We start from the raw sequence: 24165 nt of genomic DNA, 5'->3' as shown, positions 1-24165 counted from the left end.
GTCCCAGTCTTTGGGGATGACGAGACAGGGAGAGCAATATGGGGGGCCCTGGGCTGCCCTCCTGCAGCAAAGAACATCCCCCCTCAAAGAGGGCTTGGGGTGCCACAGCCTGATCATCTCCTCGCCACCCCGGCTCCCCCTCCTCCCCTGGTACCCGCACAAGAATAACGAGCCAGGCACTAGAATAAATAAACTTTATTCTGGAGCCAGCCCCCCCCCCCCCGTCCCCCCTCCCCGTCCTCCCGTGCCGGCAGGGCCGGGCCCCCCATCCCCGCGAGGCCGGGACTGGCACCACCCTGTGCCCCCCACAGTCCCCTCCCCGCCTGGGGGGCCGGGGCAGGGCCCGCCCGGTGCCCCCCGACTCTAAATCCACTAAAATCTCAACAACAACAACAAAAAAAAAAGGAATTTAATAATAATAAACCGTGTGGCCCCCCCCCTCCCCACCCTCCCCCGGCAGCGCCCGCCGTGCCCCCTCCACCTGCACAGGCCTAAAAACCCCTCCAAACTTTTACAAAGGTTTTAAAACGTATTTATAGATATTTATAGATATTTATATATATATACTTTGCTTTCTTTTCTCTTTTAAATGACTCTGCTTCCTCGGCGTGCGGGGCTTGCCGGGCCCCCCCCCTGCAGACGGCCGGGGCGGGGCGGGGGGGGCGGTGGCTCGGTGGTCGCGATCCCGTGGGTGCTGGTGCTGGTGGGGCCGGGGCGTCCCCGAGGTCCCCGCGCCCCTGAAATGTGACACAACCAACGCGCTGGGCCCGGGGCTGCTGCGGGGGGATCCGCTCCGGCGGGGGCTGCCGAGGAGTCCGCCCCGGGGGGGGGGGGGCTGCAGCCGGGCCGGGCCGGGCCGGGCGCGGGGGCTCCCCCCGGTGCCGGCGGCTCTGTCCTGGTGCGCGCCGGGCGCGGGTCACGGCGAGTGCGTGGCCGGGCTGCTGCGGTTGGAGCTGGGAGAAAGGCTGGGGCTGCAGCTGCCCGGGGGAGGGCCCAGGCTGCCCCCGCGGGGGCCGCCCGCCTGCCCCCCCAGCGTGTCCATGCCCTCCGAGTTCTCCAGCATCTCCTGGATGAGCGGCGGCATCGAGCCCGGGATCTCCATCTTCAGCGTGATCACCCGCTCGGCGCCTGCGGGAGGGTCAGGGTCAGCAGGGGGCTGCCACAAAGTGGCACTCACAGAACTGGCAAGCTGAAAGTGGCACCCCCAAATGGAAGCCAAAAAAACCCCACAAAATGGCACACAAAAACTGGAACTCCCCTCAAATGAGCACCCAAAAGCTGGCACCCAAAAAATGGCATGCCCAAAACAGCCCCCTGAAAGTGGCACCCTCAAGTGGTACCCAATAAAACCCCAAAACGACACCACCAAAATGTCACACTAAAAAATGGCACACGAAAACTGGCATCCCTCCAAATGGGTGCCCAAAAGCTGGCACCCAAAAAAATGGCACGCCCAAAACAGCACCCTGAAAGTGGCACCCTCAAATGGTACCAAATAAAACCCCAAAACGGCACCACCAAAATGGCACACTAAAAAATGGCACACTAAAACTGGCATCCCTCCAAATGGGTGCGCAAAAACTGGCAGCCAAAAAATGGTACCCAAAAAAACAGCACCCTGAAAGTGGCACCCCCAAATGGTACACAAAAAAAACCCAAAATGGCACACTAAAACTGGCACCCCCCCCAAATGGGTGCCCAAAAACTGGCAGCCAAAAAATGGTGCCCAAAAAAACAGCACCCTGAAAGTGGCACCCTCAAATGGTAACCAAAGAAACTCCAAAATGGCATGCCCAAAAGGCACCCAAAACCACCCGAAATCTGGCCAAAAAAAAAAACCCCACAAAATGGCACACTAAAACTGGCACTCCCCCAAATGGGCACCCAAAAACTGGCACCCTGAAAATGGCACACCCAAAACAGCACCCTGAAAGTGGGCCCCCCCAAATGGTACCCAAAAAATAAAACAAACTGGCACCCTCAAAAGGCACCCAAAGAAGATCAAATGGCACTGCCAAAATGGCACCCTGAAACTGGCACCCCCAAATGGTACCCAAAAAAGTCTCAAAATGGCACCACCAAAATGGCACACTAAAACTGGCACCCCTCCAAATGGGCACCCAAAAACTGGCACCCTGAAAATGGCATGCCCAAAACCGCACCCTGAAAGTCGCCCCAAAAAACCCAAATTGCACCACCAAAAGGCACCCAAAAAACCCCAAATTGCACCATCAAAATGGCATCCAAAAAGTGGCACTGCCAAAACAGCAGCCTGAAAGCATCACCCTCAAACAGACACCCCCAGCTTTGCTTCTCCCTGGGCACAGAGGACAAGGGACATGGTCACATCTCCAGCATCCCTGGAAGATGCAGTGCTGGGTGTGTCCTTCATCCCCTCTGGAGGATGCTGAGTGACCCGGACCCCCCATTGTCCCCTGGATTTTCCCTCAGGACCCAAAGCCGCAGGAGCCTCACCCTTGGCGCTGATGCTGCGCAGGTCTGTGATCTTCATGAGCATCTTGGGGAACATGTGGGGCTTGTTGGGCCTCCTCTTCCTCACGTAGATCTTCAGTGCCTCCAGCAGTGGCTCCTGCAGCTTGTCCACCTTGTCAGGCTGCTCCAGGTCCTGGCGGTCTGGGGAGGGGGCACACAGTGCTTGAGGGGAACAGCACATCCTGTGGATTCCCAGCTCCCACCACTTGGGCTTCATTTGGGATCTCCTTGCTCAGCCATTGCGGGGAGCACGACCAGGCTGAACCAGGGGCCCGCGGGCACTGGGCAGGCGCCCATCCCTGCACCCACCTCCGCAGATGAGGCAGATGGCACTGAGCAGCCCCGTCTCGGCGTCGTCCATCTCCAGCGGCAGCAGTTGGTTGGCGAAGGCGAACACCAGGTCGGTGAGGGGCCCGAACCCCGCGTTGTGCATCTGCGTGCGGTTCAGCGTCAGCCCGTCCGAGAAGGTCATGGTGTCCTGCTCCGGCGTGTAGCGCGTGCAGATCCGCAGGATCTGGTGTGGACAGAGGGCGGGGAGCTCAGCCTGGTGTCCCCTCCTCATCCCTGTCCCCATCCCTGTCCCCGTGTGTGTGGGAACTCAGTGCATCCCTCTGGGTGTCCAGAGTTGCCAAGGACCCCACCGGGGGGCTCGGAGACCCTGGCACGCAGCCCAGAACACCTGGGGATTTGATTTTGACCCCTGGAGCAAGTTGCCAGCTTTTTATGAGGACCTGAAAGTCACAGAGGTTTGAATAGTATAATAATAAAATTATCACAGGGTGGAAATGTAGATTTTAGGATTTTTGGTATGGGGGTTATGGGGACAAGATAGAGAAAACTTGGGCGTGTCCAGCCTTTCTTCTTCTTCTTCTTGTTCTCCATTTTCTGTAGTGATGTTGGCACTTTGGGTCTGGTTTAGAGTAGAAGTGCACTGTCTGGCATGGGTGATAGATATTGGGAATTAAGTGTAGATATGTTGTACATGGTTTGTGGTGCAGAGGGACGGCACCGCCTCAGGGGCAGGTCAGAGTGCCTGTGGCTGCCCTGCTGAGCAGACCTCGGCTGGGCAGAAAGAAAATTTTATAGATAAGAATTGATAAACAACCTCAAGACTGAAAACTGAAGAGTCCACACTCGTTCTTCAGCTGAAGCAGAGACACCCTGCACATCCCGGGGCAGCAATTCACAACCAACAACCTGAGACCCGTGCTCACCAGGATGTCGAGGCAGGCGGCTTTGAGGAGGGTGATCTGGTCAGCGATGGTGAGCGTGGTGAAGCCGGGGAGCTGCTTGGCAAACTCCACCGTCTTGATGATGCACTTGGTGGACAACTCGCTGAACTTGTCCCACAGGTCGATGTCCAGGGACACGCGCTGCTCCGAGCTGTTGTTCTGTGGCGGGAGGTGGGGGATGAGGGCACATGGGGGGTGCCACCCTCCCCAGCCCCCCAGGACCCCCCAGACCCTGTGACACTCACCGTAGTGTATTTGCCGAGCTGGCAGAGCGCGGGGAAGGTCTCCTGGTGGGCTTTGCGCACCTTCTCGATGAGCTCCTCCACCTCAGGTGTGATGATGTAGCTCTCCGAGCACTCCGGCTTGGGCACGTCCTTCTTCTTCTTGTTCCGGTCATTGCGGACGGCTGCAGGAATGGCAGGGTCAGTGTCACCTGGCCCCGGTGCCGCCCAGCCCCTGCCCCACCCCGCTCTGCCCCTCAGGGCAGGATGGGGACCTGCCACCAGCAATGGGCTCAGCTGTAGAGACAACTCCATCAGCCCCACAGATTCCTTTACACAACCCCCAAGTCCTTAGGGGTACAGTTAGACCCTGCACCCTTGGGGGGCCCCCTTGCCAAGAGGACGGTGCTCTGCAAAGCAACACATCAGAGAGGGACCCTGGGGACAGAGAATGGCAGCTGAGCCACCACGCTGGGTGAAGGGCACGGGAGGGACCCTGGGGGTGGCAGCTGGGAAGGGGGGAACAGCTGGGAGGATCCCCAGCCCTGCAGGGATCAGCCTCTGTAGGCTGAGAGAACCAGGACCCCTCTCAGGTGCAGGGTGAACCCTTGGGATGCTGAACCCCTCTGGCAGCTCCTGGCCCCCCAGGCTCTGCCAGCTCCTCCCAGGGGTCCCGGTCCCCCAGGGGTTGGCAGATGGGGCAGGACTCAGCTGTGCCTCAGCAGCCCTATCCCCCCAAGCACCACCGTGGGGGCACAGCCGGGCACCATGACAACTGCCAGCAGAGCAGGGAGGCCTCCTCAGCGTCATTTATCTCTGACATTATCAATCACGTGTTGCCCGGGCAACTGCCAGGCTGTGACACAATCCCAGGGGGTCCCCATCCCCCTTGAGCCTTGCTGGGCACACAGTGAGGGCTGCTGGGATGGCCCAGCACACCCAGAACCCCCTGATGAGGACACCAAGCACGGTGTCCCCTTCATCCCTGCTCTTCATCCCTTCCCCATCCCCATCCCCATCCCCACTCACACTCCTTGGACATTCCGACTTCGAAGCACTTCTGGAGCCGGCAGTACTGGCACCGGTTGCGTGTCACCTTGTTGATGATGCAGTTCTTGTCCCGGTGGCACGTGTACACCATGTTCTTCTGGATGCTGCGGCGGAAGAAGCCCTGGGGACCCCGCACGGCCCCGTCAGCGCCCGCCACGGGGACCCCGAGCGCCCCGAGGAGCCCGGGGAGCCCTGGTGGGATTCAGGGCTGGTGGCAGCGCTCACCTTGCAGCCCTCACAGGCGCTGACCCCATAGTGGTACCCCGAGGACTTGTCCTGGCACACGAAGCAGGGCTTGTAGATGCGGGGCAGGGGTGGGGGCGAGGGGGGGCTGGGCACGATCTCCTCCGAGCTGGTGCTCTGCGTCTCCACGGCTGTGGGGAAGGGGAAACACTCAAAACACGGAGCCCCCCGGGCAGGGAGCCCCCCCATCCTGCACCCCAGCTCCAGGGGTCCCGGCAGCCCCAGCCCAGCACTGCCCAGCCCGGCCCTAGCGCCAGGTCGAGCGGGGCCAGCGGGGAGAGGACGCGTGCTGGGAAGATGCAACGTGACATTTCCAGGTCACAGAGACGATGTGGAATTCAGGCAGACAAAAAAAAAAAAAAAAAAAACACAAAGAAAAGAAAAGAAAAGAAAAGGGCCAGGATCCCAGGAGCCCCCAGCCCAAGCAGCACTGCCAGTGGATGAGGGGATGGAGGGTGCAGGGCCAGCCTGGCGCTGGTGCCACATACTCAGTCACACGTGTGGGCACACGTACAGTGTGACACTGCACATACAGGGTGACCCCCACAGCCCCAGGGTCACCCACCACCCCCAGCCAAAGCATGGCCCCCCAGAAGGGGACAGGCACAGTGGCACCCAGCTGGCACCCCGAGGTCCCCCATTGGAGGACATCCCCAAGGGCAGTGCCACCTTTGTCCCTGTAACAAGCACAGGGGACAGGCCCTGACAGCACAGGGGACACAGCCAGTACAGCCCTGCACCCCAAATCATCGAATATCCCACTCATGGAATATGCCTGTTCCCCTCCTGCACCCCAAAACCTGGAGGGGTGTGCCTCTTGCACCCCAGAAGCACCCCCATCCCCTGCAGGATGTGCCCAAGTCCCCCAGGTCAAGCCTTGGCCCTGTTCGGGCAGGGAGGGGTTCAGTGCACTTGGGGTTCACCCCTGGAGCTGGGGGGACTCAGAACAGTTGGGGTGCACCCCTGGCACGGAGGGGGGGCTCAGCACAGTCAGGGTGCACCCCTGGAGCTGTGGAGGGGCTCAGCACAGTTGGGGTGCAGCCCCAGCGTGGGGCACAGCCAGGCAGGGGTTAAACGCTCCCCGGCTGCTCCGGGATGTTTGCGAATGTTTTTCTGCAGCAGAGCCAAGCGAACCAGTCAAACAGGATATTAAAGGCCAGGCCCGGCGGGGGAGCCTGGCCCCCCCCCTGCCCCGCCGGCCCCTGCACCCCAAAAAGGGCCCCAGGGCCGCCAGAGCCCCCCCGGGGCCGGGGAGCTGCGGGGAGCCCCGGCCGGGGACACCCGGACCCGAGAAGGGGCCCCAGCAGAGTGGGGGGGCTTGGGGGCTTGGGGTGGGGGTCCCCAGGGCGGCAGTGCCACGGGACCCTCGCCAAAGGGCACAGGATGGGGCCAGGGAGGGGACAACAGGACAAAGCCAGCCCTGACGCTTGTCCCCAGGTGCCAACGGGGCCAGGGAAAGTGCGGGGTGTGACAGGAGCGTGTGGGGCAGGGTGGGGAGTACCTGGGGTGGGATAGGAGTGTGTGGGGTGGGATGTGGGTGTGTGGGGAGGGATGTGGGTGTGGGGGGTGGGATATGGGTGTGTGGGGAGGGATGTGACTGTATGGGGTGGGATGGGAATGTATGGGGTGGGATATGAGTGTGTGGGGCACTGGGGGAATGTGTGAGGTGGGATCTGAGGGCACGGAGGTGATGGTGCAGGGTGGGATATGAGAGTGTGGGGTAGGATATGAGTGTGTAGGGTGGGATATGAGCATGTAGGTGGATGAGTGTGTGGGTGGATATGAGTGTGTAGGGTGGGATATGAGTGTGTGGGGTGGATACGAGTGTGTGGGGCACCGGGGGAATGTGTGAGGTGGGATCTGAGGGCACGGAGGTGATGGTGCAGGGTGGGATATGAGAGTGTAGAGCAGTGGGGGAGTGTGCAAGGAAGGAAATGAGCGTGCAAGGCGGGATACAAGCGTGTGTGGGGGGCTGGGACGGTGCAGGGTGGCACTCAGGGCTGCGAGGTGGGATGTGGGTGTGCGGGGTGGGATACCAGGGTGCGGGTGGGACGCGGGCGCGGGGGCGAGCGCCGGGCAGAGCTCCCGGGCTGAATAAATCACCGCTGCCACTCGAGGGAGCGGAGCCATTAAAGTGACTGAGAGAACGTCGTCTATAATTTATCGCCTCTTTTATATAATTTAAGAACTTCCTCGTGGAGAGCTGCACTCACAAAACGCGGATTTGACAAGATTTTGATGTGCTGGATGCGGAGGGGGGGGAGGGGACCCGGCTCCCTCGGCGTCCCTGCGCTGGCAGAGCTGCACCAGCACCCCGGGAATCCCCTGCCACCGCCGTCACCAGCCCGGTGCCACCGCGGAGGGGACACGGACACAGCCGCCAGCCCGGCCAGCTCCCCAGGAGCCCCCCTCATGGCAGCATCGGGCCTGGCTGGGCACAGAGCAGCACCCAAAGGCGCTGAGCGGGGCAGGATGGGTGCCAGCCTGGGTGCCGGGGTGCAGCCGGGGACACGGCGGACCCCAATGCCCAGGCTCAGCCCGCAGCAGGGAGGACCCCGCTGTCCCCCCCGGCCGAGGCAGCGCAGCCCGGCTCCAGCTGCAGACCAGATGCTGCGGCTCCGCCAGATCCCGGGTGAACGCCGAACGCGCCGCCCCCGCCCGCGGCCCCGCCGGCTGCTTCCTGCCCGCGCCGGGGGACCCCGGGGCACCCCGACACCCGCACCCCCGCCCTGGCGTGGGAAAGCGCCTGCGGGGACACCCCGTGTGCCAGGGCCCGAGGGGACACCGGCCCCCGCGCCGCCACCACCCCGCCGTGGCTCCGGGACACAGCCCGGCCGGCGGAGCGGAGCGGGGAGGATGAGGATGGGGGGGATCAGAGGGGGAAACCCAGGCGGGGGTCACCGGGGGTCCCCGCAGGGCGGTGCGGTGGCAGGGCCGTGCCAGGGGTCACAGCCCCCCACACAGGAGGGTGGAGGCCCACCCAGGGCTTCCCTGCGGATGAGAATCCCACGTGCCCCGAATTCCTGCGCCTCTGCAGGAGAAAGGGGAGGGAGAGGGGGAGGGAAGAGGGCGCCGGGAACCCAGAGCCGTGGGGTGCCCGGACCGGCCAGGGGAACCGCCTGGTCCCCACGGGCATCCTGCCCAGGACCCCGTGTCTGCCCCCTGCCAGCACCAAGGGTCCGGCGTCCCCAAAACCCCGACACACCCACAGCTTTCACAAGGCCACGTGAGGCCACCCTGTGCCCGGCAGGGGGGTGCCATGCACAATCCTGCCCCACGTACCCCTCTCACACGCCCAGAGCACTCCAAAAACCCCCAACGGCTCACGGCTCCACAGGGGCAGGGGGCTCCCACTGTCTCGGTGGGCTCCTACAACATTTCCCACCACCCTCAGGAGCTGCCTCGTGCCTCTGTTTCCCCATGGTGGCAGCCCCACTCCTCTCCGGGGGCGTGGGTGGGCTCCCCGTGCCCCCCGAGCAGCTCTGGCTCCTTTGCCAACACAACACACCCCGCCGGGCAGGGCAGTGCCACGCTGGGCCAGCTGCCAGCACCACGGGGCCAGCGGGCACAGCCGCAGCTGGCTCTGAGGAAACTGAGGCACGGCACAGCACGGCTGAGCCCTGCCCGGGCTGGCACCCCCGGGCTGGGGAGACACGGGCACCTCGAGTGACGTCGGGAGCGGGGCACGGAGCCAGGGAATGCCGCCAGCGCCCACACGCTCGCCAGGTCATGGTCACCGTGACCAGAGCCCCGAGGTGCCCCAGCCAGGGCAGGGGACGCACGGCCAGCAGCGCTGCGACCCACAGGGAGCCGCCGCAGGACTGGGGGGCACAGAGAAGGGACAATATCCCCCAGCGACCCTGCTCAGAGACAGAGCCGGGGGGGGGCAGCGCTAAGGGTGGCACTGGAGCTGGGGACCCCCGTGCCCACCCTGCCCCAGCGAGGCCTCGGGGGGCAGCCCCCACCCGTCGCAGAGGCAGCGGGAGCCCCCGCATGTCCCCAGCGCAGACAAAGGCCCCGCGGCCGCGCTCGGTGCCAGCGCAAAGGTCGAGCGGCCCCGAGACAATGAGGGGAGCGACACCGGGGGTCCGCGGCCGCGCAGCCTTTGCACAGCGGGCACCCCGCCATGGGCCTCCACCAGGGACCCCCGCCCTTAGCGGGGTGAAAGTCCCGCAGAACCCGGCAGGACCTTCCTTGGGCCGTGGTGGTGCCCCTGGGTGCCAGGACAGCACAGCTGGGACAGGAGACTCCTCCAGCCCCCCCCCCCAAACCTCCCTCGCCCCCACACCGTGGGCACAAACCGCAGCACGGCTCCACATCCCCGAGGGGAAACAGCTCCCAGGCCGGCCGGCGCTCGGACCGCGCTGCCCGTGCCCCCCGCTGCCCATCCCGGTGTCCTCATGCCCTCCGTGCCCCCCCTGCACAGGGCACCGGGCCGTGACCCCTCCAGGGACACGGGGCAGGGTCCCTCCACCGGGAACAGGGCTGGCCCGGCCCCACATCCACCCCCTGCCCAGGGGGACCCCCCGATCTGCGGCAGGGTGGGGGCCCAGGCTGGGGCTCCCCCGCGCCTGGGCAGCAGCGGCGGCTCCGTCTGTAGTTAATTGGATTTTCCCGGAGCCTTTATCAGGAGAGAGCGAAATTCCCGGCGGAGCCGGCGCTGCCCGGACCCCGCTGCGGGAAGCGGGGGGCGAGAGGCGACCCCGCTGCCCCCCTTCACCGAGCTCGGCCCCGACTGCCCCCGAAATAGGGCAGGGGGTGTTTAAAGAGCCGGTGCCTTCTGCGCATGGAGCGGGTGGGGAGGAGGCTGAGGGGGCTGAGCCCCGCACTCTTCCAGGACCTGCACTCAGCTCAGCCCCCCGCCCACGGCCCCCGCACCCCGCACCATCCCCGCAGCCCCCCCCCCACCCCCGCCCGGGTTTCGGGGCCGCTCTGCCCGGCCCGATGCGACGGACGGGCGGCCCCGTCCGCCCCCGGTGCGCAGGTACCTACAGCGGCCGGAGCTGCTCCACGGCGGGGGGCGGCGGGGGGGGCAGCCCCGGGGGCCCGGCCCGTAGAAATCCATGCGGAGGAAGGGGCCGGGGGGCAGCCCCGCCACCGCCGCGCCCTCGTACATGGCCCCGGGGCGGCGGGGGCGGCTCCCCCGGCCGGGGCGGCCCCGGGCGGTCAGTGCCCCCCCCCGCGCCCCCGGGGCGCCCCGCGCCGCGCTGCCATCGCCCCGCGGAGCGGCCCCGCCGCTCGCTCCGCGCCCGAGCGGCGGGAGGAGGAGAAGGAGGAGGAGGAAGAGGAGGAGGAGGAGGAGGCGGGGGGAGGGGAGGAAGGCGCAGCCCCGCCGGCTCTGCGGCTTCGCCAGCCCCGGTCCCTCCCGGCACCCGCCGCCTCCCCGCGCTTAACCCGCTCCGCGCCGCGGGGCCGCACCGGCACCCGCAGGAGAGGGGGCACGGACACCGGGCACGGACACCGGGAACGGACACCGGGCAGGGACACGGGGCACGGACACGCGGGGGGCGCACGGACATGCCGGGACGGGACGGGCACGGACACGCAGGAGAGAAATGGACACGCTGGGGGGGGGGGCACGGACACGAACATGCGGGAGGGGGGGCACAGATACCGAGAGGGACACAGACATGCAGGGAGGTAACAGACATGGTGGTGACACGGACACGCAGCAGGACACGGCGGAGAGAAATGGGCACACGGGGACACGCAGGGGAACACGGACATGCAGAGGGACGCGGACACGCGGGGGCAGTGCCAGGCAGAAGCGAAACGGGGAGGGGCTCAAGGCGGGGCTGGGGGGCCCGGGGGTTGCCCGGCGGAGATGACGGGGCCCTGGGGGTCCCGGGGGGGTCCCGGGGGCTGCCCGGCGGCCGCAGCTCATTTGCCTAATGGGATGCGGGTGAACTGCGGGTGAACCCGCGGGAAGGGCTCACCTCGGCCTGACCCTCCGGCCCCCCCCCCGGGGGGGGTGTGGGTGGGTCTGTGTACATGCATGTGCACGTGTGTTCATGCATGTTCCCAGTGCATCACACGTGTCTGCATCCCTGCTGCAGCGGGGCCATGTGTGCTCCTGCTGCACAGACACCCGGGGAGGTGTGTGTGCCTGCACAGGGCAGCCTGTGTGTGCACACGTGTGTGCATTTGTCCTGCACACACACACACACACATGTGAGTGTGTGACACCGTGTCCCACCAAGCACGGGAGCAGCTGAGAACATGAACACACGAGTGTGTGTGCACAGCTCACTGTATTTATCTGTGTGTGCATGCACACGTGTGTGTGCTGGCGTGTCACCCCTGCAGGGCACAGAACCCTGTGCCACCACTCCCCTTCACACAAGGCCCTGCTGAAGCTGACACCACAAACCCGGGGAGCCTGAGCGGTGACAGCGGGGACGGTCACACGCCAAGGACAGGCCCTGGGGGTGCCACTTCCCTCTGCAGCGGTGATCTCTGCTGCACAGCGGGCACACCCACGCTGCCCCGGCCCCAGCTGCCCAGCCCAGGCTGCCCTGGAGGGAGAGGAGCCCCACTGAGCCCCCAGCTGGGCCCTGCCATGGGCAGGAGCAGCACAGGCGTGTGCATGGCTGGGAGGGTGCGGGCACTGCCGCACACATCTGTGTGTCTGTGTGTGTGTCTGTGTGTGTGTGCATGTGTGGCTGTGCACATGTGTGGCTGTGTATGTGTGGCTTTCTCTGTGTGTGTGGCTGTGCACGTGTATGGCTGTACATGTGTGGCTATCTCTGCGTGTGTGGCTGCACATGTGTGGCTGAACATGTGTGGCTGTACATGAGTGTGTGGTTGTGCACATTGTGGCTGTACATGTGTGCCTGTACATGTCTGGCTGTGCACACGCGTGGCTGTCCCTGTGTGTGTGGCTGTACACGTGTATGGCTGTAATTGTGTGGCTGTCCCCATGTGTGTGACTGCCCCTGTGTGTGTGGCTCTACATGTGTGTGACTGTCCCTCTGTGTGTGGCTGTACATGTGTGTGTGGCTCTACATGTGTGGCTGCTCCATGTGTGTGGCTGTGCACACATGTGACTGTCCCTGTGTATGTGGCTGTCCATGTGTGTGTGACTGTCCCTGTGTGTGTGGCTGTACATGTGTGGCTGCTCCATGTGTGTGGCTGTACACGCGTGTCCGTGTGTTCGTGCGGGGCTGCGCAGCGCGGCAGCAGCGCCTGTTTAAATAATAATGGCAAGTCGGGGCTTTGCTTAGCCAGCAGGTTTCGAACAAAAGCCCAGCGCTGCTCCAACTTCCTGCAGCGAACATGACAAATGTCTGCTCTGACTCATTTACCAGCGCTGGAAAGAATGTGGCTGCGATGGAGGGGACGGAGGGGACGGCGCAGGGGACGCGGGCGGTGGCACCGCGCGGCCGGGCCGTGCCGGAGGCCGCCCCGATGGGCAGCGCTTCCCATCCCGCATCGCTTCCTGCACCGCTTCCCGCATCCCTTCCCGTCCCGCATCCCCTCCCGTCCCGCGTCGGCGGCAACAGGAAGAAACAGAGATTATTTAAAAAAAAAAAAAAAAACAAAACCAAAAACACAAAGCCTTAATTCCAGAGCCAAGAGGAACTGGGCGAGGGGACACCCCGCACGTAAATCCCGCAGTGTGAGGGGGACAGGCACACCCCGCCCTGAGCCACATCCCACCAGCAGCCTGGGGACACGAAAACGGGGCCCTTCCCTCAACATCCCCAGCCCCGCATCCTCCTGGCCGATGCTCGGGGGGACAGAGCTGCCTCCAAAAGGCTGATGCAAACCCAACCCACCCTACAGCCGCCCATGGGGACCCCATGGAGGACCCCCCTGTGCCGGAGGGGACGGCTTTGGGATGGCTTTGGGATGGCAGGGTCACAGTCCCCACGGACAGGGATGCCCGGGGCCCCCACACGAACCCCCCATCCCCTCCTCCACCGCCGACGCCGGCACCTCGGGGCCCCGCAGCCCCCCCCGGGCCCCGCAGCCCCCCTCTCGCCCGCCCACTTCAAAAGACCCCATTTATCCCCTTCAGCCGCTTTTGAGCCCGGCGAATTCCCGGCTGGAGCAGGCGGCTCCCCCCCGGCCCCTGACAGTGATAGAGAACCTCCGCCTAATGGGCTTTCCCAGGCCGGGGGCCCAGCGCCTCATCAATCTTCCCCGGGCAGGGATGGGGGGGCCGGGGGGGTCCCCAGCACCACCGCACCCCGCGGGGCTCCCCCGGCCACTGCCCTGAGCGGGGCCTCCCGGCCCCCCCCCGCCGCCCCCGGCCTGCAGGGAGCACGTTTTGCTCATTAATTTTTAAAAATTAATTAATTACGGGGCGCTGCGGGGGAGCGGCTGCGGCGCGAGGAAACCGGAGCCAGCGGGTTGGGTGACAGGCCAGCCCGGAGCGGGGGCCCTGTCCCGGCAGCGGGGCCAGGGGGGCTGGGCTGGGGTCCCGCAGCCAGGCCTGGGAATCAGGGCGAGGGAGCCCCTCAGGGACCCCCCAGACACGGCACGGGCCAGGGGAGGGGACCTCAGGGACAGGCAGGCGCCACAGAGCCCCCAGGGATGGGGATGAGGGCACAGGCGTGACCCGGCGGTGCCACGTGTGCCAAGATGGGGTACACACCTGGCACAGGACACGGGGCATGCTGCTCTGTGTGTGTCAGCAACACAGAGACACTGAGGGCCACGTGACACACGTGTGCATGCACACACAAGGACAGAGGGCACTGACACACACACACACACACACACACACACACACACACACGTGTGACACATGTGTGCACACCCTGCACAGCCCCAGCTGTGCGCACACAGGCACAGAGGGCACTGACACACACACACACAGATGTGACACAAGTGTGTGTGCACACACAGGCACAGAGGGCACTGACACACACAGACACACCTGTGACACACGTGTGTGCACACAGCCCCAGGCGTGCACACATGGGCACAGAGGGCACTGGCACACACAGCCACACCTGTGACACATATGTGTGTGCACGCATAGGCACAGAGAGCACTGGTACACACACACACACACCTGTGACACACATGTATGTGCACACACAGCCCCAGGCGTGCACACACAGGCACAGAGGGCACTGGCACACACACGTGTGTGCACACAGGGGCACAGAGGGCACTGGCACACACACACACAGCTCCACGCTGCCCGCAGAGGGCACACGGAGGGCGTGTGTCCCACACGTGCCCACACACTGCTCCCAGCCCACCCCATCCCCATCCCGGCCCCCACGGACCCGCTGCGCTGCCCAGTCCAGCCCCGAATCCCGGGAGGGGCAGCTGCACCCCCAGGAGGGCCCAGCCCGGGGCCGCGCAGCTGCAGCACATCTGGAGAGGGCGGGACACATGGAGAGGAGGGGGCGGTGGCACCGGCCCCCCGCAGGCGGGACACAGACACGGGCACCTCCCTGCGCCAGCAGTGGCACCACAGGACACCCCAAAACTGCAGCACCGACCCGAACAGGGCACCCACCAGCTGCGAGGGGGGAAGGGGGGCAACACATGGTGCCCCCACCCCCTGCATTGCTCGGGCAGCCAGCAGGGAAGGCCAAGGGGAAACTGAGGCACGATTCCCCAGCTGCCTCAGGACACCCTCCAGCCGTGCCCGCGGCCCTGTCCTCAGTGTCAGGGAGGGGGGGGACACAGGCGGCCCCCCCAGCCTGTTCCCACACGCCCGGAATGGCCCCAGAGCCAGCGCGGGGGAGTGGCCCCACCCGCCGACACCCAGTCGCTGAACTGGTCCCACTGGGTCCCACCGCCGCCGGGGCGGCTCCGGCGGGGGACAGCACCCAGGGCCGGCCCTGCCCGGACCTGCACCGGCCCCCGGGGCCAAGGACGGGCCGGGGGGGGGCCCCGCCACACCCCGAGCCACGGGGTTCTCCCCGGCAGCGGGCGCCGCAGGGCACTCATGCCGCAGGGAGCAGGCACCGGGTGAGAAGAGGTCCGGCAGCCACCCCACGGCGTCCAGGGAAACTGAGGCACGCTGAGGGGTGCTGGTTTGGGGGGATCCCGGGTGGGAGCCCACCTCCAGAGGCTCCCAGCTGCCGTCATGGCAGGCAGTGATTACCGGGGCCGTGATGGACGAGCCTGTCACGGGGAAATGGAATCGGGAGCAGCGGTGATGATGATTGTCTTCATCACCTTCATCACCTCCCCCGTGGCAGCCCCGCCACCGGCGAACAAAGAGCCACCGTGGGGACACAGCACCCACAGGGTGGTCACAGTGAGGGACAGGAACACCCTAGCCAGGGTCTGCAGGCCATTAATAACCAGCCTCTAACGAAGGTGGCTGCAATTAATGGCACAACCCCACCAGGACCATGGTCTACTCCCTGCCTCAATTTCCCCAGCAGCAGCACTCACAGGGAAACACAGAGAAAAGCACCATGGAGCCCTCAAAATCAGCTCCCCACAGGTGTGGCTGGGAGGAGGGAGACCCTCCCTCACCAGTGCCACTGCCCCAGGGACACATTATGGACCCCACACCCCATACTGGGGACAGAACCTGGCCCAGAAGGGTCCCCACAAACCCCCCCAGCACTGGGTGTGCCCCCAGCCCCCCCAGAGCTCTGTACTCACTGGCAGGTGATGGGGTGCTGTATCCACTGACGGGAAGCTGGTGCTGGATGCCAGCCAGGGTGCTGGGTGGCGAGAGCCCCCCCAGCATGTGTGGGAAGAAGAAGGCGTAGGGGGGCACGGGGTAGCCATTGAGGTGCCCCCCACCCGGCGTGGGGCAGGAGCTGCTGTTGCTGGCCATGGTGGGCTCTCTGCTGTGGGGGGCTCTCAGGTGTGGGGTCCTGGGGGCCAGCAGAGCATGGGGCCCGTGGCTGCCCTGCTGCCGGGCTCTCCTCACAGCTGGCGCTGCTCCTGTGGTGCTGCAGGGGAACAGAGAGGGGCATTAGCACAGGGGCTGTGACCACTGACCCCCCACACCCACCCACCAGCAGCGCCGTGCCTCAGTTTCCCCAGCCACACATCCCCTCCCGGCCCCAGGAGGGCGCAGCCAGCCGGGCCTGGGGCTCTGTGCGGGATTAACGCCGATCCCCCGATTAACGACACCGGGACGGCGGCACCGGCAGGCGCAGCTCACTAATCCCAGCTTAGCTGGCTGGGGGGGGACGGGGGGACGGCGTGGGGACGGCCTGGGGACACTGCAGCCCCACAGGGCACCCCCTCCAGCCAAAGGCCACACCATGATCCCAAACCTGCTCTGCCATGCCAGCACAGGGACATGGGGCACGCAGCAGAGCCTGGGGGCAGCGGCCCCTGCCCCAGCCTGGGGGGCTGCAGGGCAGCTGGGGACGGGGAGGGGGGGCACACGGGCACACTGGGGTCCCCTGAGGACAGCGGCTCTGCTCCGGGCTGGCTCTGCCGTCACGGCCACGCTCCCATTCCGGCTGCGCTCCCCCATCCCTGCGCAGATCCCGAGGGGGCTCAGGGACCCGGCCTCATGGGGAGGGGGCTCAGCCCCCCAGGACCAGCACCGGGGGGCTCTGCCGGCCTCAGGGCTGGGCTGTGCCTGTCGTGACACAGCCCCGTGCCATGTGCCATGTGCCATGAGCCATGCTGTGTCCCCACCGGCACGGACCCCTGTCCCGGCCGGCCGGGGGGCGGTGGGAAGGGGGGCGCGGGGCTTTCACAATCCCGGGCTGGCTGTTTATTTAAGTGCTGGCGCGGGGCCCGGCGGGGGCTGTTTATTTGCCGAGAGTGCTGGCTCCCGGCCCCGCGGAGGCGGAAAAGGTTCCAGAGGAACAAGGCTGGGCCGCCCGGCAAGGCGCTGGGGAGGGGCCGGGATGGGCATGGCCCTGCCCGCCCCCCCAGAACACAGCTGGGTGCACCCACTACAGGCAGGACCCCCTGTTCTTCTAACTCACACCAGCACCCACTGACCCAGTGGGAAGCACCCATGGGGACACCGATGGTGCTGTCACCCTGGGGTGGGCACCCGTGAGTGGCTGGGTGAGGGTCACAGCCCCCCCCCCCCAGCACCCCAGTGAGTGTGGGATTCCCACAGGCATTGCCAGGGCACGGTGCCGGGTGCCAGCTCAGCATCGTCCCGAGGACAGCCCTTGCCTGGGCTCCACACATGGCACTGCAGGGAGCCTGGCCTGCACTGTGGGGCACTGCCCACGGCCCCCCCCCGGCCAGGCCGTGGCCCCCGAGCTGTGCTGGCCGGGGGGAGCCAGGGGAGGGAGGCGCGGGAAGAACTGTTTATGTTTGCCGGTGCCAAGTGCTCGCCGGGCACCGCGCCAGCCGTGCCGGGGCCCAATTGCTCAACCCGCTCAGGCCCCCCCACACTCTGCTGGCCAGCCAGGGACCGAGCCAGGCCAACGCCGCTGGCCTGGTCACCCCAGCGACCCCCCTTCCCAGGGCTCCACACCATCAAAAGGGGCCAGGAGGGTCCAGGGATCATGGCCAGCCTTAGTGCCATGGGTGCTGACGGGCAGGAGGAGCTGCTGCCCAGAGGAGCTCCCCTGGGACCATGCTCTGCCACAGCCCCCAGCACACAGCTGCTCCCCAGCTGGGGGATCGTGGGCATCCCAAATGGGGGTCCTGGCTGTCCCAAATGGGGGTCCTGGCTGTTCTGACCAAGCTGCATTCTCAGAGCCCCCCCGGGTGAGCAGTGTGGGGCCAGGGGCTGTGCAGCCCCCTCGGCAGGGCCCATGCTCACCCGCCCCAACGCCTTTTCCTCCAGTCCCTGCAGGAGCTGGACGAGGCCCGGAGCTTCCTGGAATCCAGCGCCTCATTCCAGCCCCGTGGAAAACGTTGCTGCGGGGCCCAGGCCAAATGCAGCCACGAGGAACCTCCCACCCAGGCCGGGGGTGGCCCCCGGGAGCGGATGGACAGACGTACGGACACACAGATCAGACCATTCCAAGGGCCAGCAGCAGTGGGGCTGGTGGGGGACATAATTTGGGGGGCCATGGCTGGGGCTGGGGGGACACAGCTGGGGTGGGACATGGCTGCTCAAGCCACCATCCCGCTGTGACCCCAAAGAGAGCACAAAGCCCTCTGCAAAAACGTGTGCACACCCAGACACACCAGGCAGCACTGGCACAGTCCCACGAGAGACCCCTTCCAAAAAGGCAGCCCCCCATTGTGACCCCCCAAGGTGGGTTCAGCACCCACAGCCACGTCCAGCACCAACCACAGAGCAACCAGGGTCCCACACCACAACACTCCCTCCCCAGTGCCCACCCCAGCCAGCCACACCTCCAGCCCACCCTGACACGCCCCAAAACCCCCGGAGCAGGCAGCACCCAAAACACCCCCAAACCCAGCTGTGCTTCCTGTCGGGGCACACGGTGATGGCAGCAGCAGCGCCCGGATGTGACACGCCGTGAGCGGGGGCACCGCCCTGGCACCCCCGGCAGCGGGGGGCAGCGGGCACAGGGGTGTTTGGGGGTGCCTGGGCAGAGGGCAGCGACCCAGCCCTTCCTGTCACGCCGGCGGGCACCGTGCTCCCGGCCGCAGCTTCCCCTTGCCACTCTCGATTCCCAGGCGGACAGGTTTCAGTTCAGTCCCGGCCCAGTCGTCACAGCCCATCGCCCCAGACTCTCTCACTCTGCTCCCCTGCCACCCCAGAGTCTGTCACCCCACCGACGCATCACCCCACTGCCTACCGACCCCGCTGAGCTGCCACCCCAGCCCCTTGTCCCCGCTGCCATGGCAGGGTTCACCACCGCAGCATCCCGCGCTCCCCAAACCTGGCAGCGGCCGCCGTGTGCGTCCCCCACCCTGACCAGCACGGGCGCTGGGGACCCTCCCTGTGCCAGGCTGTCCCCGTGGTGTGTGGGCACACAGCGGGGTTGCCGTGCTGAGGCACGGGGGCACAGGATGGCAGCCTCCGGGCAGGGCAGGAAGCGCCTGCGGAGCCACTGCGGTTGCAGCTTGCGGTTTCCTCGCTGGCAGCAGAGCCAGCCCGGGGTGGCCTCGCACGCGAGGCCAAGGACCTGGCTGCCCCCGTTGCCCCCCGCCACCATCGGCCCCTCCCCGGGCAAGCCAGCAGGGTTTGGAGGTTGTGCAGGCGTGGTGAGGTGCCCCCCTGACAGGGCTGCTGAGAGAGACCCTCTCCCGTATCCCCAAAGCTCTCCACGGTGAGTCACCGTCACGTTTCTCACGTCCCCGGGCAGGCGTGAATCATGCCCAGCCTGCGGCACGGCCGGAGCCAAAGGCACACACTCGGCCAGCCAGCGTGTGCCGGGGTTCAGGCTGCTGGGAACAGCAATCTGAGGATGCTGAGAGCAGTGCAGACCCCAGGACCTACATCCTACTCCTCAGGGCCAGCAGCCGACCCAGGGGCTTGCTCAGCCCCACTGCAAGTCCCTGGGCAGCACTGGATTTCCAGCATCCCAACACCAACTGCAAGATACACCGAGCCACCACGGCTCCCCCAGCACAGACACAGGGCCAGGGACACCACACTGGCCCATGGGGACACTGTCCACGCTGGCCTCCCCAACCCATGGAGGCACATGGGCACCCTTGGGAGTCGCCACTGGCCCTGCAGTGTGGGTCCTCACCCCAGCACCCCACATCTCGCTGCTGCCAGGAGCCACAAACTGAAATTCCACCTGTTGCGGCCGGGCCGACTCCGGTTACGCCGGGAACGCGCCGCTCCGGTTACACCTCCCGCACCCACCACCAGACACGCCATTCTTCTGTGGGAACAGGTGCCCCAGCCCCCGCCACGGCCCCTGGCATGGCCACAGCTGTGCCACAGCACCACCGGCACCGCTCCGGCCTGGCTGCACCGTGGGTGCCTTGAGAGGAGCAGGCCAGTCCCAAAGGTGCCATGGTGTCCCCGCCAGCATGACCCACCAGCCCCTCACACTGCGGGGACAGCACCCTGGGGACACACACACCCACTCACCCCGGCCTGCCCATGAAGGGGACATCCCCAGGTACAGCCCAATCCCCACCCTGCATCCCAATCCCAGGATGAAAGCAGGAACACACAGGCCCAGGGTTCACAGCCCTGGACTGTCACATCCCTGGGGCCCCAGAGTGTCCCATCCCAGGGGTCCTGGAGTGTCCTATCCCAGGGGTCCTGGAGTGCCCCATCCCTGGGGCCTGGAGCTCCCCATCCCAGGGATCCCCGAGCGCCCCATCCTAGGGGGGTCCTGGAGTGCCCCATCCCAGGGCTCCCTGAGCTCCCCATCCCACGGGGGTCCTGGAGTGCCCCATCCCCAAGCTCCCGGAGCGCCCCATCCCCGTTCCCCAGGGGCTCCCGGGAAGCAGGGGGATGGTGCCCCAGCAGCCACTCGCGGCAGTCCCGGTTGTTTTTAGCCGAGGCTGCGGCGGCAGCCGGCGCCCTGGGAATGGCGTGCCGGGAACAGCGCGGCCCCAGACAGCCCTCGCTGGCTCGGCGACAGCCGGCAGACAAGTGCAGCTGGCACGGGGCCGCTCGGGACACGGCGCGGGGGGACCCGGCGGGCAGGCGGCTGCGCGACACCCCCGGACACCGGGATTTGGTGGCACCGTGCCCCCAGCCTGGGCAGGCTCCTGGGAGCAGAGCCCTGATGTACCTGGGGGGGACAAACCGCTCCGCCGTGACCCACCGCGTCGTGCCCGGGCTGGCTGCGGGCGGGCAGGCGGCCGTGCGCCGCTGCCACGTCCCCTTGCCATGTCCCTTGTCGCTGCCCGGCTCAGCGGGGACAGCGGAGGGGACAGCGGAGGCCACGGCGGGCGCACGAGGCCCCTCGCCGGGCCCTGCCACGAGCCACCCCCCGCTAAGCCGCCTCCAGCCGCAGGGAGATTAACCCATTTTCCGTAATCAGCACATGTGTCACCGCAGATATGATCGCACACCCCCCCCTCCACACTCGCTGCGCCCCCCCCTACCCGGGGCTGGCGCTGCCAGGGGTGCCCCACGGCACGGGGCACCTTGAGGCTCCAGGCACGCACTGCAGGGCACTCGCGGCTCCTCCAACCTTGAGGTGCTGCAGCAGCGCCCCAAAAAGGGCTGGGGAACCCCAGAGCTCAGGCACCCTCTTTGTGGCAGTACCACCATCGGCGCTGGATGGTGCCAGGACAGTGGCTCAGGGCACGGCGGCTCAGGGCACGCGCGGCCAAATGTGGCACGTTGTCACACCAGAACCTCCTGGATATAAATAGATGCAGAGCGGCGGGATGGTGAATCCCAGCGCCGCAGGGCAGGCGGTGGCGGTGGCACAGCCGTCCCCAGGCTCTGTGGCCGCGACGCTGTTCCTGCCACAGGGAGCGAGCGCGGGGACACGGAGGATGTATGAGGGACAGCTGAGCGAAGCCAGGTGTCCCTGTGGGATGGAGCAGCCGCAGGCACCACCAGGCAGCTCCGGATGAGGCGCAGGGCAGTGCCCTGCTCCTGTCATCCCGCTGTCGGTGTCACAGTGTCACCTGGGAGGGCTGCGAGCAATGGGCAAAGGGGCCTGACACCCACCAGGGCACCCACGGGCATCCCTGGTGTGAGCACCCGCGGGAGCAGGCGCATCCTCGAGCCGCAGCAAGGTCACCCCCAAGGGCAGGGTGGGGGCCCACGGGTGACATATGGCCCGGGAGCAGTGGCCGCGGGGCCCCTAAGCCACCGAGCCGTCACCCGCTAATCCCGGCGCGGGGACGCGGCGGGTGCTGCACCCGCAGCCAGCAGCCGGTGCCCGCCCGGCTCCCCGGAGCGGGGGGACCGCCTTGGAGAACCCCCGTGTCCCCCCCAGCACCCGCCGCGCTGCGGGGCGGCCCCTGCCACCAACGAGGTCAAAGGTCAGAGGCACAGATTTGGGGGACAGACGCACAGATTTGAGGGACAGACGCACAGATTTGTCCCCGCACCGGCCCGCCCCAACCTGGGGCGCTGCTCCCCGTCCCCGGGGGGTCCCCCCTCTATCGCGATCGAACACCCGGGGACTGCACCCCCCAAGCCCCCACCCCGCCCAGAGCTCCGCCGCCCCCAGCCCGGCCCCGGGCAGCTGCTGCGGGAGGGAGGCAGCGGCCGACGGTCCCTTCCCCGGCCCCGCCGCCCCCCGCCCGGCTCCCCCGGGCCCCCCCGCCCGCCGCCGCCCTGTCAGCCGCGCAGAGCGATGGCTTCCTCCGCCCGCCGGCCAGGAAACGGCGCAGACGCCGCTCCCGCCCCCCGGCCCCCGGCGCCCCCCGCGCTCCCGGCCCCGCTCCCCCGCCGGGCCCTGGCCCCGCCGCACCCCGAAAAGGGGAAGCGGCCCCGGCCCCCCCCCGCCCCGGGAAGGTGGGGGCAATGTGGCTGCGCGCACCGGCGGCCCAGGGGAGCCCGGTAATCCCGGGCTGGTGTCCCCAGCACCGCGCTCTGTGGCGGTCGGTCGCCGGTGGGGTGGAGAGGTTGGCGGAGCGTCCCCGGAGCCCGCCCCGGGGTGGGGGGGCAGCGCTGCCGCCCGGGAGCGCCCGGGCAGTCGGTACCGGGAGAGGGAACTCCGGCACCCCCAAGCCCAGTGTAGGAGGCAGAGGTCGAAGCCGCGATCCCGAAGCCGCTGCGGCCCCGGTGCTCCCGGCAGCCGCAGCCCGGCGGAGTCCCTCCCCCGCTGCGGGAACCTCGGGATCACCCGTTACCGGAGGGGGATCCCCAGAGGCGGTACCGGAGCCGCACCAAGACCCTCCTTCCCAACCCCGCTCCCACGGGCAGATCCAGAGCCCCCTCATTACCTGCTCACGGAGACTCCAACACCGAAATCCTTAAACCCGGGGAGTTCCCGGTGGTGGCTGCATGGCGGCGGCACCGGGAAGGAGCGGGGGGGAAGGGGCGGGGGGGGGGGGTTCGCCCCGGCTTAGAGGGGTGAGGGAGGGGTGGGGTGGGGGTTCCCGGGGGGGTTCACCGAGCGGCGGCCGCGGCCATTGCGAGTCATGTGCTCGCGGGGAAACTTTACCCGGGGCTGGGCCGGGCGGGGCAGCGGCGGCGGCGGCGGCGGCGGCGGCGGAGGGCGGGGGGGGGAGCGGGAGGAGGACACGCCCCTCCCTGTGGTCACGCCCCCGCCCCGCCCAGCGGGCCAATGGGACGCGGGCGGGGGCGGGGCGGGGGCGGGGCCAGCCGGGCTTTGTAACTCTTTGAAGTCTCCAGAAAGCGGAAGGGGAGAAAGTGGGTGCGCGCGCCGCGCCGGGGGGGGGCTCTTAAAGGGGCCGCGCACCACAATTTCAATACCCCCCCCTTACCCTTCTTCCCCCCCACACTCACAGGAGGAGGTGCTTCAGCCCCCAGCCCGCTTCCCTCTTTTCTGACTCTGGATACCTACCCCCACCCCCCCCTCGGGTGGAGGATTGGGGCACCCACATGAGGGAAAACAGGGTGGGTACTCCAGGGGTGTAGGGGAGAAATGGGAATACACTGGGGGCAAGAGGGGAGAGGGATGGGGAGTTACTGAGCTGGCCCCCAGGCTCAGGGGAAAAGGGCTGGGGGCACCTGTGGCACCCCGGGGGTAAGAGTGCCTGTAGCCAGAGGAATTCCCCACTCTGTGTCCCCGGAGAGATGCTGATCCTAGGAAGGGGATGGCGATGGAGACACGGACATGGACACAGGCTGCCCAGCCACATTCTGGAAGCCCAGAAAGGGCTGCACCCACCAGCACAGCCCAGACCCTGTGGCACAAGGGCTGGGAGGGCAGAAGGGCAGGAGCTCCTCTGGGAAGACCCACATATGAGGAGTGTAGGCAGCCTCAGCACATGTCCCGGGGGGAGTCACACCGATCCCCTGCTACCCAGGACCCTTGGGTGCCTGTCAAGATCCCACTGTACCCACACAGCAGGGTGATGCCCACCAGGCCACTCACCACATTCCCGTGCCTCAGTTTCCCCCATGTGCTCACCAGACCGAGGTTGGACACCGTGGCCGGGCCAGCCTCTGGCCCCCTCCCCGCACACCGAGGCCCAGGCGCCGGCATGTGCTCAGCCCAGTGGAATGTGCCAAATCACTCCCAGATGTGCAC

At 66.9% G+C, this 24165-nt stretch overlaps 2 protein-coding genes across 2 annotated transcripts; both read right to left on the bottom strand.

Moving 5' to 3' along the window:
- Positions 1–395: 395 nt before the first annotated feature.
- Positions 396–23117, bottom strand: RARA (retinoic acid receptor alpha). Its single transcript, XM_036398919.2, is given in 12 exon segments — positions 396–777; positions 779–876; positions 879–979; positions 982–1128; positions 2476–2634; positions 2803–3007; positions 3708–3884; positions 3971–4131; positions 4976–5117; positions 5222–5370; positions 15824–16119; positions 22892–23117. Coding segments are annotated over 11 exon segments (1761 nt in total). The 5' UTR covers positions 16002–16119; positions 22892–23117; the 3' UTR covers positions 396–533.
- LOC129046950 (uncharacterized) lies at positions 5614–9404 on the bottom strand. Its single transcript, XM_054517435.1, has 2 exons — positions 7033–9404; positions 5614–6998 (listed from the first exon to the last, which is right to left on the bottom strand). Exons 1-2 carry the CDS (start codon positions 7367–7369, stop codon positions 6310–6312), a joined length of 1026 nt encoding a protein of 341 aa, XP_054373410.1. The 5' UTR covers positions 7370–9404; the 3' UTR covers positions 5614–6309.
- Positions 23118–24165: the final 1048 nt, after the last annotated feature.

This window comes from Molothrus ater, chromosome 27 (assembly GCF_012460135.2).
Source record: "Molothrus ater isolate BHLD 08-10-18 breed brown headed cowbird chromosome 27, BPBGC_Mater_1.1, whole genome shotgun sequence".
Taxonomy (NCBI): domain Eukaryota; kingdom Metazoa; phylum Chordata; class Aves; order Passeriformes; family Icteridae; genus Molothrus; species Molothrus ater.
The sequence above is the reverse complement of the archived record's forward strand: the minus strand, read 5'-3'. Positions and strand labels throughout refer to the sequence as shown.

Bases quoted from the DNA above. Each gene is read 5' to 3' on its own strand.
- LOC129046950 (XM_054517435.1), bottom strand. From the start codon at position 7,369: ATGGCTCCGCTCCCTCGAGTGGCAGCGGTGATTTATTCAGCCCGGGAG. The intron at 6,999-7,032 runs CTACACACTCAT...ACACTCATCCAC, and splicing joins CCACACACTCATATCCCACC to CTACATGCTCATATCCCACC.